Source organism: Mytilus californianus, unplaced genomic scaffold (genome assembly GCF_021869535.1).
Source record: "Mytilus californianus isolate M0D057914Y unplaced genomic scaffold, xbMytCali1.0.p SCAF_6, whole genome shotgun sequence".
Lineage (NCBI taxonomy): Eukaryota > Metazoa > Mollusca > Bivalvia > Mytilida > Mytilidae > Mytilus > Mytilus californianus.
The window spans coordinates 46,616,807-46,631,012 of NW_026262712.1; the positions used below are offsets into that span (position 1 = coordinate 46,616,807).

Below are 14,206 nucleotides of genomic sequence, written 5' to 3' on the forward strand. Positions count from 1 at the left end.
TCTGTTTGTCTATTTATTTTTTTAGCCATAAGGTTGTCAGTTTATTTTCAATCTATGAGTTTGACTGTCCCTCTGGTATCTTTTGCCCCTCTTAAGAGACATCCATAAGTTTGACTTAACTTAAGGTAGTCGTGTACCTGTAGTAAGGGAGATAGCTCTTTATAGACAAACATAACTTATATAATACTTAATTGACGAGACATGAAATAAGGGAGATAACTCTTTAGAGACATCCATAAGTTCGAATTTTCTAAGGGTGGCGTTCCTGAATTAAGGGAGATAACTCTTTAGAAACATCCATAAGTTAGACTTAACTGAATAGAGGAGACTGGAATAAAAGGAGATAACTCTTTTAAGACATTCATGAGTTAGACGTTACTTAAGTGAGTATACCTGAACTAAGGATGAAAACTCTATAGTGAAATCCATAAGTGAGACGTTACTTAATGAATAGTTAGACTCTATTTAAGTAAAGGAAGTGTACATGAATTAAGGTAGATAACTCTTTAGAAATATCCTTAAGATAGACTAAACTTAATGGGTGAAACGTAGAGGAGTGAATAAGGGAGTTAAATGTCATGTACAACCACTTATTGCCAAACAAACACACACACACATATGGCAAAAGGTCAACATAAAGGAGTGTGTAGGGGTGTTTAATGTCATGTACAACGTCTTATTGCTATACAAAACACACATATGACAAAAGGTAAACATTTAGGAGTGTGTAGGGGTGTTTAATGTCATGTACAACCACTAATTGCCAAACAAAAACACACACAAATATGACAAAAGGTCAAAATAGAGGAGTGCGTAAGGGTGTTTAGTGTCATGTACAACCACTTATTGCTATGCAAAAACACACACGAATCTGGCAATGGGGAAACATGAAGGAGTGTGCAGGAGTGTTTAATGTCATGTACAACCACTAATTGCTATACAAAACACACACACATATACGACAAAAGGTACACATAAAGGAGTGTGTAGGGGTGTTTAATGTCATGTACAACCACTAATTGCTATACAAAACACACACAAATATGACAAAAGGTAAACATAAAGGAGTGTGTAAGGGTGTTTAATGTCATGTACAACCACTTATTGCTATGCAAAAACACACACAAATATGACAAAAGGTAAACATAAAGGAGTGTGCAGGGGTGTTTAATGTCATGTATAACCACTTATTGCTATGCAAAAACACACACGAATATGGCAAAGGGGAAACATGAAGGAGTGTGCAGGAGTGTTTAATGTCATGTACAACAAATAATTGCTATACAAAACACACACACAAATGCGACAAAAGGTATACATAAAGGAGTGTGTAGGGGTGTTTAATGTCATGTACAACCACTAATTGCTATACAAAACACACACAAATATGACAAAAGGTAAACATAAAGGAGTGTGTAAGGGTGTTTAATGTCATGTACAACCACTAATTGCCAAACAAAACCCACACAAATACGACAAAAGGTAAAGGAGTGTGTAAGGGTGTTTAATGTCATGTACAACCACTAATTGCCAAACAAAAACACACTCAAATATGACAAAAGGTAAACATAAAGGAGTGTTTACGGATGTTTAATGTAATGCACATCTTTTTTTTGCTATACAAAAACACGCACAAATATGACAAAAGGTAAACATAAAGGAGTGTGCAGGAATGTTTACTGTCAAGCACAACACTTTACAAAAACACACACACAAATATGACAAAATGTAAACATTAAGGAGTGTGTAAGGGTTTTTTATGTCATGTACAACCACTAATTGCCAAACAAAAACACACACAAATATGACAAAAGGTAAACATAAAGGAGTGTGTAGGGTGTTTTATGTCATGTAAAACCACTTATTGCTATGCAAAAACACACACAAATATTGCAAAAAGTAAACATTGAGGAATGTGTAGGGTTTGTTTAATGTCATGTAAACCACTATTTGCCAACCAAACAAAAACACACACAAATATGACAAAAGGTAAACATAAAGAAGTGTGATGGGGTGTTTAATGTCATGTACAACCGCTTATTGCTATACAAAACACACACACACGTATATGACAAAAGGTAAACATTAAGGAGTGTGTAGGGGTGTTTAAAGTCATGTACAACCACTAATTGCTATACAAAAACACACACAAATATGACAAAAAGTAAACATTTCGGAGTGTGCAGGATGTTAAATGTCATGTAAAACCACTTATTGCTATGCAAAAACACACACAAATATGACAAATGGTAAACATAAAGGAGTGTGTAGGGTGTTTAATCACATGTAAAATCACTTATTGTTATGAAAAAACACACACAAATATGACAAATGGTAAACATAAAGAAGTGTGTAAGGTTGTTTAATGTCATGCACAACCACTAATTGCCAAACAAAAACACACTCAAATCTGACAAAAGATAAACATAAAGGAGTGTGCAGGGGTGTTTAATGTCATGTACAACCACTTATTGCCTAACGAAAACCCACACAAATATGACAAAAGATAAACATAAAGGAGTGTGCAGGGGTGTTTAATGTCATGTACAACCACTTATCGCTGTACAAAACACACTCACAAATATGACAAAAGCTAAACATTAAGGAGTGTGTAAGGGTGTTTAATGTCATGTACAACCACTAATTGCCAAACAAAAACACACTCAAATATGACAAAAGGTAAATATGTAGGAGTGCAAGGGTGTTTAATGTCATGTAAAACCACTATTGCTATGCGAAAACACACACAAATATGGCAAGAGGTAAACATAAAGGAGTGTGAAGGGTTTGTTTAATGTCATGTACAACCACTTTTTGCCAAACAAAAAACACAAACAAATATAACAAAAAGTTAATATAAAGAAATGTTTACGGATGTTTAATGTAATGCACATCTTCTTATTGCTATACAAAAACACGCACAAATATGAAAAAAGGTAAACATTTAGGAATGTGTAAGGGTGTTTAATGTCATGTACAACCACTTATTGCCAAACAAAAACACACAAATAAGACAAAAGGTAAACATAAAGAAGTGTTTACGGATGTTTAATGTAATGCACATTTTCTTCTTGCTAGGCAAAAACACGCACAAATATGACAAAAGCTAAACATAAAGGAGTGTGTAAGGGTGTTTAATGTCATGTACAACCACTAATTGCCAAACAAAAACACACACAAATATGACAAAAGGTAAACATAAAGAAGTGTTTACGGATGTTTAATGTAATGCACATCTTCTTATTACTATACAAAATAACGCACAAATATGACAAAAGCTAATCATTAAGGAATGTGTAAGGTTGTTTAATGTCATGTTCAACCACTAATTGTTTTACAAAAACACACAAAAATATGACAAAAGGTAAACATAAAGGTGTGTGCAGGAATGTTTAATGTCATGTACAACCACTTATTGCTATACAAAACACATACACTAATATGACAAAAGGTAAACATAAATGAGTGTGTAAGGGTGTTTAATGTCATGTACAACCACTAATTGCCAAACAAAAACACACACAAATATGACAAAAGGTAAACATAAAGAAGTGTTTACGGATGTTTAATGTAATGCACATCTTCTTATTACTATACAAAATAACGCACAAATATGACAAAAGCTAATCATTAAGGAATGTGTAAGGTTGTTTAATGTCATGTACAACCACTTATTACTTTACAAAAACACACACAAATATGACAAAAGGTAAACATAAAGGAGTGTGTAGGGATGTTTAATGTCATGTACAACCGTTTATTGCTATACAAAAACACACACAAATATGACAAAAGGTAAACATAAAGGAGTGTGTAAGGGTGTTTAGTGTCATGTACAACCACTTATTGTTATACAAAACACACACACAAATACTAGTATGACAAAAAGTAAACATAAAGGAGTGTGTAGGGTTGTTTAATGTCATGTACAACCACTAATTGCTTTACAAAAACACACACAAATATGGCAAAAGGTAAACATAAAGGAGTGTTCAGGGGTGTTTAATGTCATGTATAACCTCTAATTGCTTTACAAAAACACACACAAATATGACAAAAGGTAAACATTTAGGAGTGTGTAGGGGTGTTTAATGTCATGTACAACCACTAATTGCTATACAAAACATATACACAAATATAACAAAAGGTTAACATAAAGGAGTGTGTAAGGGTGTTTAGTGTCATCTACAACCACTTCTTGCTATGCAAAAACACACAGAAATATGACAAAAGGTAAACATAAAGGAGTGTGCAGAGGTGTTTAATGTCATATACAACCACTTATTGCTATGCAAAAACACACACAAATATGACAAAAGGTAATTATGAAGGAGTGTGCAGGAATGTTTAATGTCATGCACAACCACTTATTGCCAAACAAAAACACACAAATATGACAAAAGGTAAACACAAAGAAGTGTTTACGGATGTTTAATGTAATGCACATCTTGTTTTTGCTATGCCAAAACACGCACAAATATGACAAAAGATAAACATAAAGAAGTGTGTAGGGGTGTTTAATGTTATGTACAACCACTTATTGCAATACAAAACACAGACACAAATATGACAAAAGCAAAACATTAAGGAGTGTGTAAGGGTGTCTAATGTCATGTACAACCACTAATTGCCAAACAAAAACACACTCAAATATGACAAAATGTAAACATAAATAAGTGTTGACGGATGTTTAATGTAATGCACATCTTATTTTTGCTATTTGCAAATTTTGTATTTTTGTATTTTTGCTATACAAAAACACGCACAAATATGACAAAAGGTAAACATATAGGAGTATGTAAGGGTGTTAAATGTCATGTACAATACTAAATGCCAAACAAAAACACATATATATGGCAAAAGGGAAACATAAAGGAGTGTGCAGGAGTGTTTAATGTTATGTAAAACCACTAATTTCAATACAAAACACACACAAAAATCCGACAAAAGGTACACATAAAGGAGTGTGTAGGGGTGTTTAATGTCATGTACAACCACTAATTGCTTTACAAAACACATACACAAATATGATAAAAGGTGAACAGGAGTCTGTAGGGGTGTTTAATGTCATGTACAACCACTTATTGCTATGCAAAAACACACACAAATATGACAAAAGGTGAACAGGAGTGTGCTGGGGTGTTTAAGGTCATGTACAACCATTAAATGCTATACAAAAACACACACAAATATTACAAAAGGTAAACATATAGGAGTGTGTAGGGCTCTTTAAAGTCATGTACAACCACTTATTGCTATGCAAAACACACAAAATTATGGCAAAAGTTAAACATATAAAAGGAGTGTGCAGAAGTGTTTAATTTCATGCACAACCACTCATTGCTATGCACACACACAAATGGAGTGTGTAGGGGTGTTTAATGTCATGTACAACCACTAATTGCTTTACAAAAACACACACACATATGACAAAAGGTAAACACTTAGGAGTGTGTAGGGGTGTTTAATGTCATGTACAACCACTAGTTGCTATACCAAACACATACACAAATATGACAAAAGGTCAACATAAAGGAGTGTGTAAGGTGTTTAGTGTCATTTACAACCACTTATTGCTATGCAAAAACACACAGAAATATGACAAAAGGTAAACATAAAGAAGTGTGCAGGGGTGTTTAATGTCATGTACAACCACTTATTGCTGTACAACACACACACACAAATATGACAAGAGGTAAATATAAAGGAGTGTGAAAGGGTGTTTAGTGTCATGTACAACCATTTATTGCTATGCACAAACACACACAAATATGACAAAAGGTAATTATAAAGGAGTATGCAGGAATGTTAAATGTCATGCACAACCACTTATTGCCAAACAAAAACACACACATATGACAAAAGATAAACATAAAGAAGTGTTTACGGATGTTTAATGTAATGCACATCTTGTTTTCGCTATGCCAAAACACGCACAAATATGACAAAAGATAAACATAAAGGAGTGTGCAGGGGTGTTTAATGTCATGTACAACCACTTATTGCTATACAAAACACACATACAAATCTGACAAAAGCTAAACATTAAGGAGTGTGTAAGGTGTTTAATGTCATGTACAACCACTAATTGCCAAACAAAAACACACTCAAATATGACAAAAGGTAAACATAAAGAAGTGTTGACGGATGTTTAATGTAATGCACATCTTATTTTTGCTATACAAAAACACGCACAAATATGACAAAAGGTAAACACTTAGGAGTGTGTAAGGGTGTTTAATGTCATGTACAACCACTAAATGTTAAACAAAAACACACAAATATGACCAAAGGTAAACATAAAGGAGTGTGCAGGAATGTTTACTGTCATGCACAACCACTTTACAAAATCACGCACAAATATGACAAAAGGTAAACATAAAGGAGTGTGCAAGGGTGTTCAATATCATGTACAACCACTTATTGCCAAACAAAAACACATGTACAACCACTTATTGCCAAACAAAAACACACACAAATATGACAAAAGGTTAACATAAAGGAGTGTGCAGGGGTGTTTAATGTCATGTAAAACCACTTATTGCTATGCAAAAACACACACAAATATGGCAAAAGGTAAACATTTAGGAATTTGTAGGGTTTGTTTAATGTCATGTACAACCACTATTTGCCAATCAAAAACACACACAAATACGACAAAAGGTAAACATAAAGGAGTGTGTAGGGTGTTTAATGTCATGTAAAACCACTTATTGCTATGCAAAAACACACACAAATATGACAAAAGGTAAACAGGAGTGTGTAGGGGTGTTTAAGGTCATGTAAAACCAATTATTGCTATGCAAAAACACACACCAATATGGCAAAAGGTAAACATTTAGAAATGTGTAGGGTTTGTTTAATGTCATGTACAACCACTATTTGCCAAACAAAAACACACACAAGTATGACAAAAGGTAAACAAAAAGAAGTGTGTAGGGGTGTTTAATGTCATGTACAACCACTAATTGCTATACAAAACACACACACAAATATGACAAATGGTAAACATAAAGGAGTCTGTCAGGGTGATTAATATCATGTACAACCACTAATTGCTATACAAGAACCCACACAAATATGACAAAAGGTAAACATAAAGGAGTGTGTAAGGGTGTTTAATATCATGCACAACCACTAATTGCTATTCAAAAACACACACATATGACAAAAGGTAAACATTTAGGAGTGTGTAGGGTTTTTTAATGTCATGTACATCCACTAATTGCTATACAAGAACCCACACAAATATGAGAAATGGTAAACATAAAGGAGTGTGTAGGGGTGTTTAATGTCATGTACATCCACTTATTGCTTTACAAAAACACACGATTGAGAGAAAAAAAATTCGGGTTACAGACTAAAACTGAGGTGAACATATCAACTATACGAGGAAAACAACGAAACAACAGAAAAACTGAAGTGCAACAAAACACCAAAACGACAATGCAGCACACACAGAAAAGAACTACAATATAACAAATGCTATTTTCCTGACTTGGTACTGGACATTTCAAGAAAAAAAGGTGGGTTGAACCTGGTTTTGCGGCTAGCCAAACCTCCCGCTGTTATGACAATATTTAATATAACACTTAAATGATAACATTACATGACAGGACTACAGTACAAATGAATGCAAGAACACAACGGACAGAGAAATACACACAAAAAACATTACAATAGAACATTGCGACATGGTAATAGTTATCAAAGGTATCAGGCTTATAATTTAATACGCCATACGTGCGTTTTGTCTACATAAGACTCACCATGAGTGAAGCTCAAATCAAAATAGTAAAGAAAGCCAAACAAGTACAAAGTTGAAGAGCACTGATGACCCAAAATTCCAAAAAGTTGTGCCAAATACGGCTAAGGTTATCTATGCATTTGATGAGAAAATCCTTAGTACTTAGAATAATTCGTACTTTTGCAAACAGTAAATTTATAAAAAAAAAATACTATCTAATTGAAAAACACACACAAATATGACAAAAGGTAAACATAAAGGAGACTGAGGAGTGTGTATGAGTTTTTAATTTAAAGTCATTCACATCCACTAATGGCTTATTAAGTCGGTTGACAAATAAATATGTTGCGGTATCAAATTATTTTTTGGAAAAAAAATGTCTTTTTATTAGAATTTAACTATTTACTCTGAAGTTGATCGTTTTAATCTGGTAGTATTTTTAATGATCATGCCCGCATTAAAAATTACAATCAAACGGAAAAAAGAAAGATAAAAGTCCGTTGAATTTTATGTTTCCATCCAATTTTTAAGAAAGGCAAAACTCATAAAACATTCTTTTTGCAGAAGCTTTAAAGCATAATCTATGTTCTTCATTCTCTTCGATGATTGCTATAGATATGCATTTTTTGCTGGTTTTTCTAAGATATCAACTGGTACTTTTATAAACTAGTAAGAAAGTAAGAAAAGTCGGTATAACTTTGTAAAAATACAAGTATTAGATGGTAAAAATAGGAAACGATTTTGCTTAAGAGGCACATGCTATCAAATTCATGCACCGATTGGGCTCAAATTCTCATATTTGTTTTAAAACAATGTAAAACATTTATCCGAATTAAAAAAATCTGAAATAAACAGTTTACAGGGCATGGGAATAATGAAGTTTCGTTTCGTGTGTATTTTAGTCTATACTCCATCTAATTAACTGTCGAGTTGACCTCCCGAAGACCACCGATGCCCGTATAAGCGATATACATATGAACATAGATATAAAGATATAGCGGAACTCGTGGAACTGGATTCTTCTATGTCTACTTAATTTCATTTATTGATTAATAATATATGTTGATAACTATTTTTACCTATATAAGAATGATGTTTTTGAGAATCGAATCAGTCAATCAAATGATTTACCTTTGTTTCACTTTCAATGTTGACATTCTTTTCCTTTAAATAATCAAACACACACACACAATTCATGCGTTATAAATCTCTAGCTAAAGAGTTAAATTGAAGTTCACATGAATACTGATTCAATGAGGTCGAATTATTCACTCGCAAGTCAATAATTCATATTCAATGTTTCTTAGCTTATTTTGACAAAATTGGCCCATACTGGCTGCTAAAAGGGAATTATTTTTCCACTATTTCACTTTCGTTATGGATTGAAAAATAATATAAAAGATAGAAAGAAGATAATAAAGGTACTAAATAATTGCTTAGTCATTATATATCTTTAGTGCTCTTCAAAATGCTCAATCTTCTGTGTTCGGTTTTTTTTTTCACTTGAATTTGTCTTTTTAATTTTGGCGTTGTTGTTATTTGTCCTTCTTGGACGTGGTGTTTCTAATTAACAACTTTCTTTTGTAGAATCTCTTGATCGATTTGATCGATTTGCAGTCGACGTTATTGCCGGATCAAAAGAATTTAGATGTGAATATAGTCGTGGAGATCCACACTCATACATGTCATATTACCGTGAAGTAAATTGTGCTAGCAATACAGTAGGAAAAGAATTGAAGATTGCTTCTACTATTTTTCATAGTCTTTGTGAAGTAGATGTTAACGGGACATTAGCCAATCCATGTAAATCTAATAGAGCAACATGACAGAAATCGTCAATATATTTCTTATTTGAGTTTAATGTTGCCCCTAAATAAAGGCAACTGTAGTATACCGCTGTTCAATAGTAAACTGATGAAGCGAAAACAGTTCCGGTTACAAACTTAAATCGATAGAAACGCGTGAAATATAAGAGGAAAACAACGGAACATCAGAAATACTGAACTGCAACAAAAACAAACACCAACAAACATAGAAACTATGTCATTTTATAACAACTGTCATACTCCTGACTTGGTACAGGACATTTAAAAACAAATGTTGATTGAAATGGTTTGATAGCTAGCCAAACCTACCGTTATATAGCAATGTTAAATCAGCTAAAATGACAAAAATTCTAGACAGAAATACAGTTCAAACAAACGCAAGAACACAATCGACATTTCTGCCACTGTAAACTATATATTTAAAGATAATATAATCACAACATTGGTAAAGTAACCTTTACCAATCAGTTTGTTTGAAGGTTCGTTGATAGTAATTTCCGCGAGTATAGTACAATATTTACAAATGAACTAATCAAATATTTGTATCTATGAAAGAATTTAGTAAAAAATTGTAAGTAAATAGCTATCAAAAGTACCAGGATTATAATTTAATACGCCAGACATGCGTTTCGTCTACATAAGACTCATCAGTGACGCTCAGATCAAAATAGGTATAAAGCCAAACAAGTACAAAGTTGATGAGCATTGAGGACCCAAAATTCCAAAATGTTGTGCCAAATACGGTATATATATGGTAACGAAATCCTTGACTTAATAATTTACCAGTGATGTATTGATTACGTTCGTTAAAAACTATGACATTACTACACACACGAGCATAACGAACGAGTTGAGATATATGAACACCGTATGATGGAGCCAAAGGAACATCACCAATCAAAAAAGGAACATTGAAAACAGGGAATGAGCAATCATCTCTTTTGTCGTTTATTTTGGTAACGAGTTTCCCAAATAGAAATTGAAATGTTTAAATCTAGAAAAGGAAAATTACTGCTGTTTATGTTAGATTTATTTCAAGTAAGTTACTTTGGGTAAATGTTGATAGTATATTTCGAGAACTCTGGATTTTTTAACAAAAAATATCATCAAGATAACGGTAGGTTTTGTTGAATGAATAAACCAAATGTAACAATGATGTATCTTTACTGAGTGTGGTCATACACTGCGATTCATAGCCAACCAGGAATAAACCTGCCATTGAAGGGGTGCAGCTAGTGCCCTTATGAATACTTGCAGGTAGGAACACCACCACTACATTATAGGTTGCTTTGTTTGCCGGAACGAACACCACCACTACATTATTGGCTGCTTTGTCTGCCAGAAGAACAAAAATCGCTTTGCGAGTACTTGTAGTTTATTTCGAAAGACGTTATCGCCGAAACGTACATTTATGTTGTTCAGGAGATTTCGTTACTAAAATAACTTAAAACTTTTACTAAATTCTTTCATAGATACAAATATTTTATTAGTAAAGGAGTAGGCTCGTTAAGGTCCTAAAATGGCCCCTTTTTTTTAGTAAATTCAAAATTAAAATTTTATTGACCAATATCACAAAAAAAAGTTATAGTTAATACAGTGACTACATAGGAAATAAGCCTTTTTGTTGATAACAAATTTTCATAGATTACTGAACAGGAAACATAGAGGGCATACGTCGACAGCAAAAATCTTATAAAACAATGTTTGTGAAGACATTTTAGATGTCTTATTAGAATATTTAGTTCGTCGATGCCAGTGCTCTATGTTTCCTGGTCCCAAATTTGGTTGAAATCCAGCCGATTTTGTCAAATTTAACCACAATCTCGTAATTTGACCTTTTTGGGATGGAAAAATCAACGTGATAGAATTAAACTTTGACAATAAGAGTTCTTTTTTACTTTTTCTCATGTCTTTAAGGGGGATCGGGACTATTCGACTGCGCATAATTTCACGCATGAATAACCATGCACACGAAAAGTTTGTGTCGTAGATTCACTATTACTTTTTTTAAATATTTTGATGGTTTAAAAATATTAAATTAATGTAGTTTTGTCAACTTAAAACATTTTTTGTCTTGTTACATTGAACTTTATAATCGGGGTCAAATATGACCCTTATCGACTCTACTCCTTTGGCTAACACTGCATAAAAAATGATTTAAGATTGAATGAAACAATAGTGTATGAGAAGCCGTATGATTTTTTTTTCTTTGTGACTGAAGCTGCAGTATTTCTTTTAGACTAATATAAAAGTAATTTTTTTCTTTATGACTAATGCTGCAGAATTTATTTTAGACTAATGTCAAACGAATTTTTCTTTATGACTGAAGCTGCAGTATTTCTTTAAGACTAATATTAAAGTAGAGAGGCCAGGCCTATTTATTTACAGGGAATATATTGTCATTTATGTATGTTATTGGATAAAGCTCCTTAAGACAAACATTTTGAGCTATTACTTGTCTTAATCAGATATATGGTTCAAAAGTTACGAGTGTTCAAAGTTTCCAAGTCATCCCCCCTTTTTTATCCAAGATATCCAGTGTATTCTATTATAATACAGTTCAGAGTTGTCCATGATTTGCTCTCAAAAAATTTAACAGCCATACAAATTTCCATAAAGTGCTGTTTTCTGCCTTGCATAATAGGACACGATAACCATATAGCTCTATCAATTATCAAAAATGATGGTATGCATATAACATTATAGATTGATTTCATCCTGCAACTCATCACAAATGGTACAATTATGAAAAATTGGACAAGTAGGTTGAAGGACATAAAAAAAAAATAAGGCTCAGTTAGCACTCCCAGCCTCTTTGACATTAAAATGATGAATGGCACCGAAGTCAATATTACAACAATAAGTATTGTAGTGTCCAATGGTAGCACTAAAATGGAAATATCTCATAAACTACTAAAGATATGTTCATGAAATTTTTCATGAGATTAAAACAGTCTTCTATGCATGTGATGGTTATTTCTTTGTACCTTAAAGAGCGAGAAGGGCGGCCATTTTTAATCAAAATGGCTGCAAATTTCATAACTTTTGATTGAAATTTATACATTTTTTAGTCCTTCTCTCATATTTCTTGACCGATTTTTGTAATGCTGGTATCAAATTGTTTGTCTTGATACAAGGTACCAATTTTTTATTGTATTGGGACAATCCAGCTCAAATTGGTAGCCATTTTGATTCAAAATGGCTCCCGTTTTCTAGATTTTCTATCCTGATTAAATGCTTTTTGTCATATTACTCTGTCATTTTTTGACTGATTTTTGCAATGCTGGTATCAAATTGTTTGTCTTAACACAAGGTACCAATTTTGGAATGAATTGTGACAATACAACTCAAAATGGTAGCCATTTTGATTCAAAATGGCTCCCATTTCGGAGTTTTTCTGTTTCGATTAAAAATTTTTCATCAATACTCAGTCATCTCTCAACTGATTTTTGCAATGTTGGTATCAAATTGTTTGTTTTAATACAAGGTATCAGGTTTTGAATGAATTATGACAGTTGAACTCCAAAATGGCTCCCATTTGAAGGTAATCCCAAGTTTTACATCAAGATTTATGTTTTATCTTCATTATTCTCTCATTTTTCAGCTGAGTTTTGTAGTATTGGTATTCAACTAAATATCTAAACACAAGTTCTCATACTGGCAACAGGAATTGACTACCCATCCTGAGACTGAGTTCATTTGTAAAAAACATGCACATGGCAAATTAAATTATGCATTTACATGTTGTATATTTCATCCTGAATATGCTTGAAATACTTGCCACTGGATGTTACTGGAGCCAAATAATAAAATGTCATTATGTTATTGATTCATCGACTGAAACAAATTATGCCTGATACATGTGATATTTGATGATTTCATGAAAAAAAAATCCATCATATAATGTATTTTATTTTTTAAACAGCTCTAATAAATTCACTACTAGCACTGTTATATGCCTGCATCATCATTTTCTTCATCAATAACACATCAATTGGATAATTCTGTTGAAGTTGTACCATCAGTGCATCACTGACCACTACTGAGTCCGAGATTCCTCAAGGTTCTATTGATAGGTTACCATTCCATGACATTTTTCCAAATTTACAATGCAATTGCTGGTCAAGCTTACATCTATGGGATCCAGACTAAAACATCACAAGAAATAAAAACCAAAGTTATTAATATGCTATACTTATTTATTAAGATAAAGTTTATATTAAATCATAGTAATATTAGCAGCAATAGTAAGAAATATATATGACTACTACACAGAAATTTGTGATATCTGTTTACATAAATATATGACATAGCATGTAAACACATGATTTCATAAACCCTAGACAAAATAGGTATTGTAATATTTCTTATATTCAGAACAAATAGTATCATAATTTGTTAAAACCCAAGTTCTTCCACCCGAATCTTTTGCGTTAACTTCGAAATCTGAACAGAAAATAAAAATATTTTCCACAACACTAATGTCATCTTTTTGTGGCCATTTAAACAAATTGCCCATATTTTGGGATGGACACAAAAATTTTACCTGAACCAGTAAATCATTTTTAACAGATAAAATTTGACCTGGATACCAGGTATCAATATATGCTACAGCTACATACTGTCCAGCTTT

At 32.7% G+C, this 14,206-nt stretch overlaps 1 protein-coding gene across 1 annotated transcript in view; it reads left to right on the forward strand.

Annotated features, from left to right (window-relative positions):
- Positions 1-13,749, forward strand: part of LOC127706993 (uncharacterized) — a 98,142-nt gene extending 84,393 nt beyond the window's left edge. Inside the window, exons 4-5 of the mRNA XM_052211756.1 lie at positions 9,335-9,550; positions 13,178-13,749. Coding sequence (XP_052067716.1) covers positions 9,335-9,550; positions 13,178-13,215 — 254 coding nt within the window. The 3' untranslated portion in view covers positions 13,216-13,749. The remainder of the gene's footprint in view (positions 1-9,334; positions 9,551-13,177) is intronic.
- Positions 13,750-14,206: the final 457 nt, after the last annotated feature.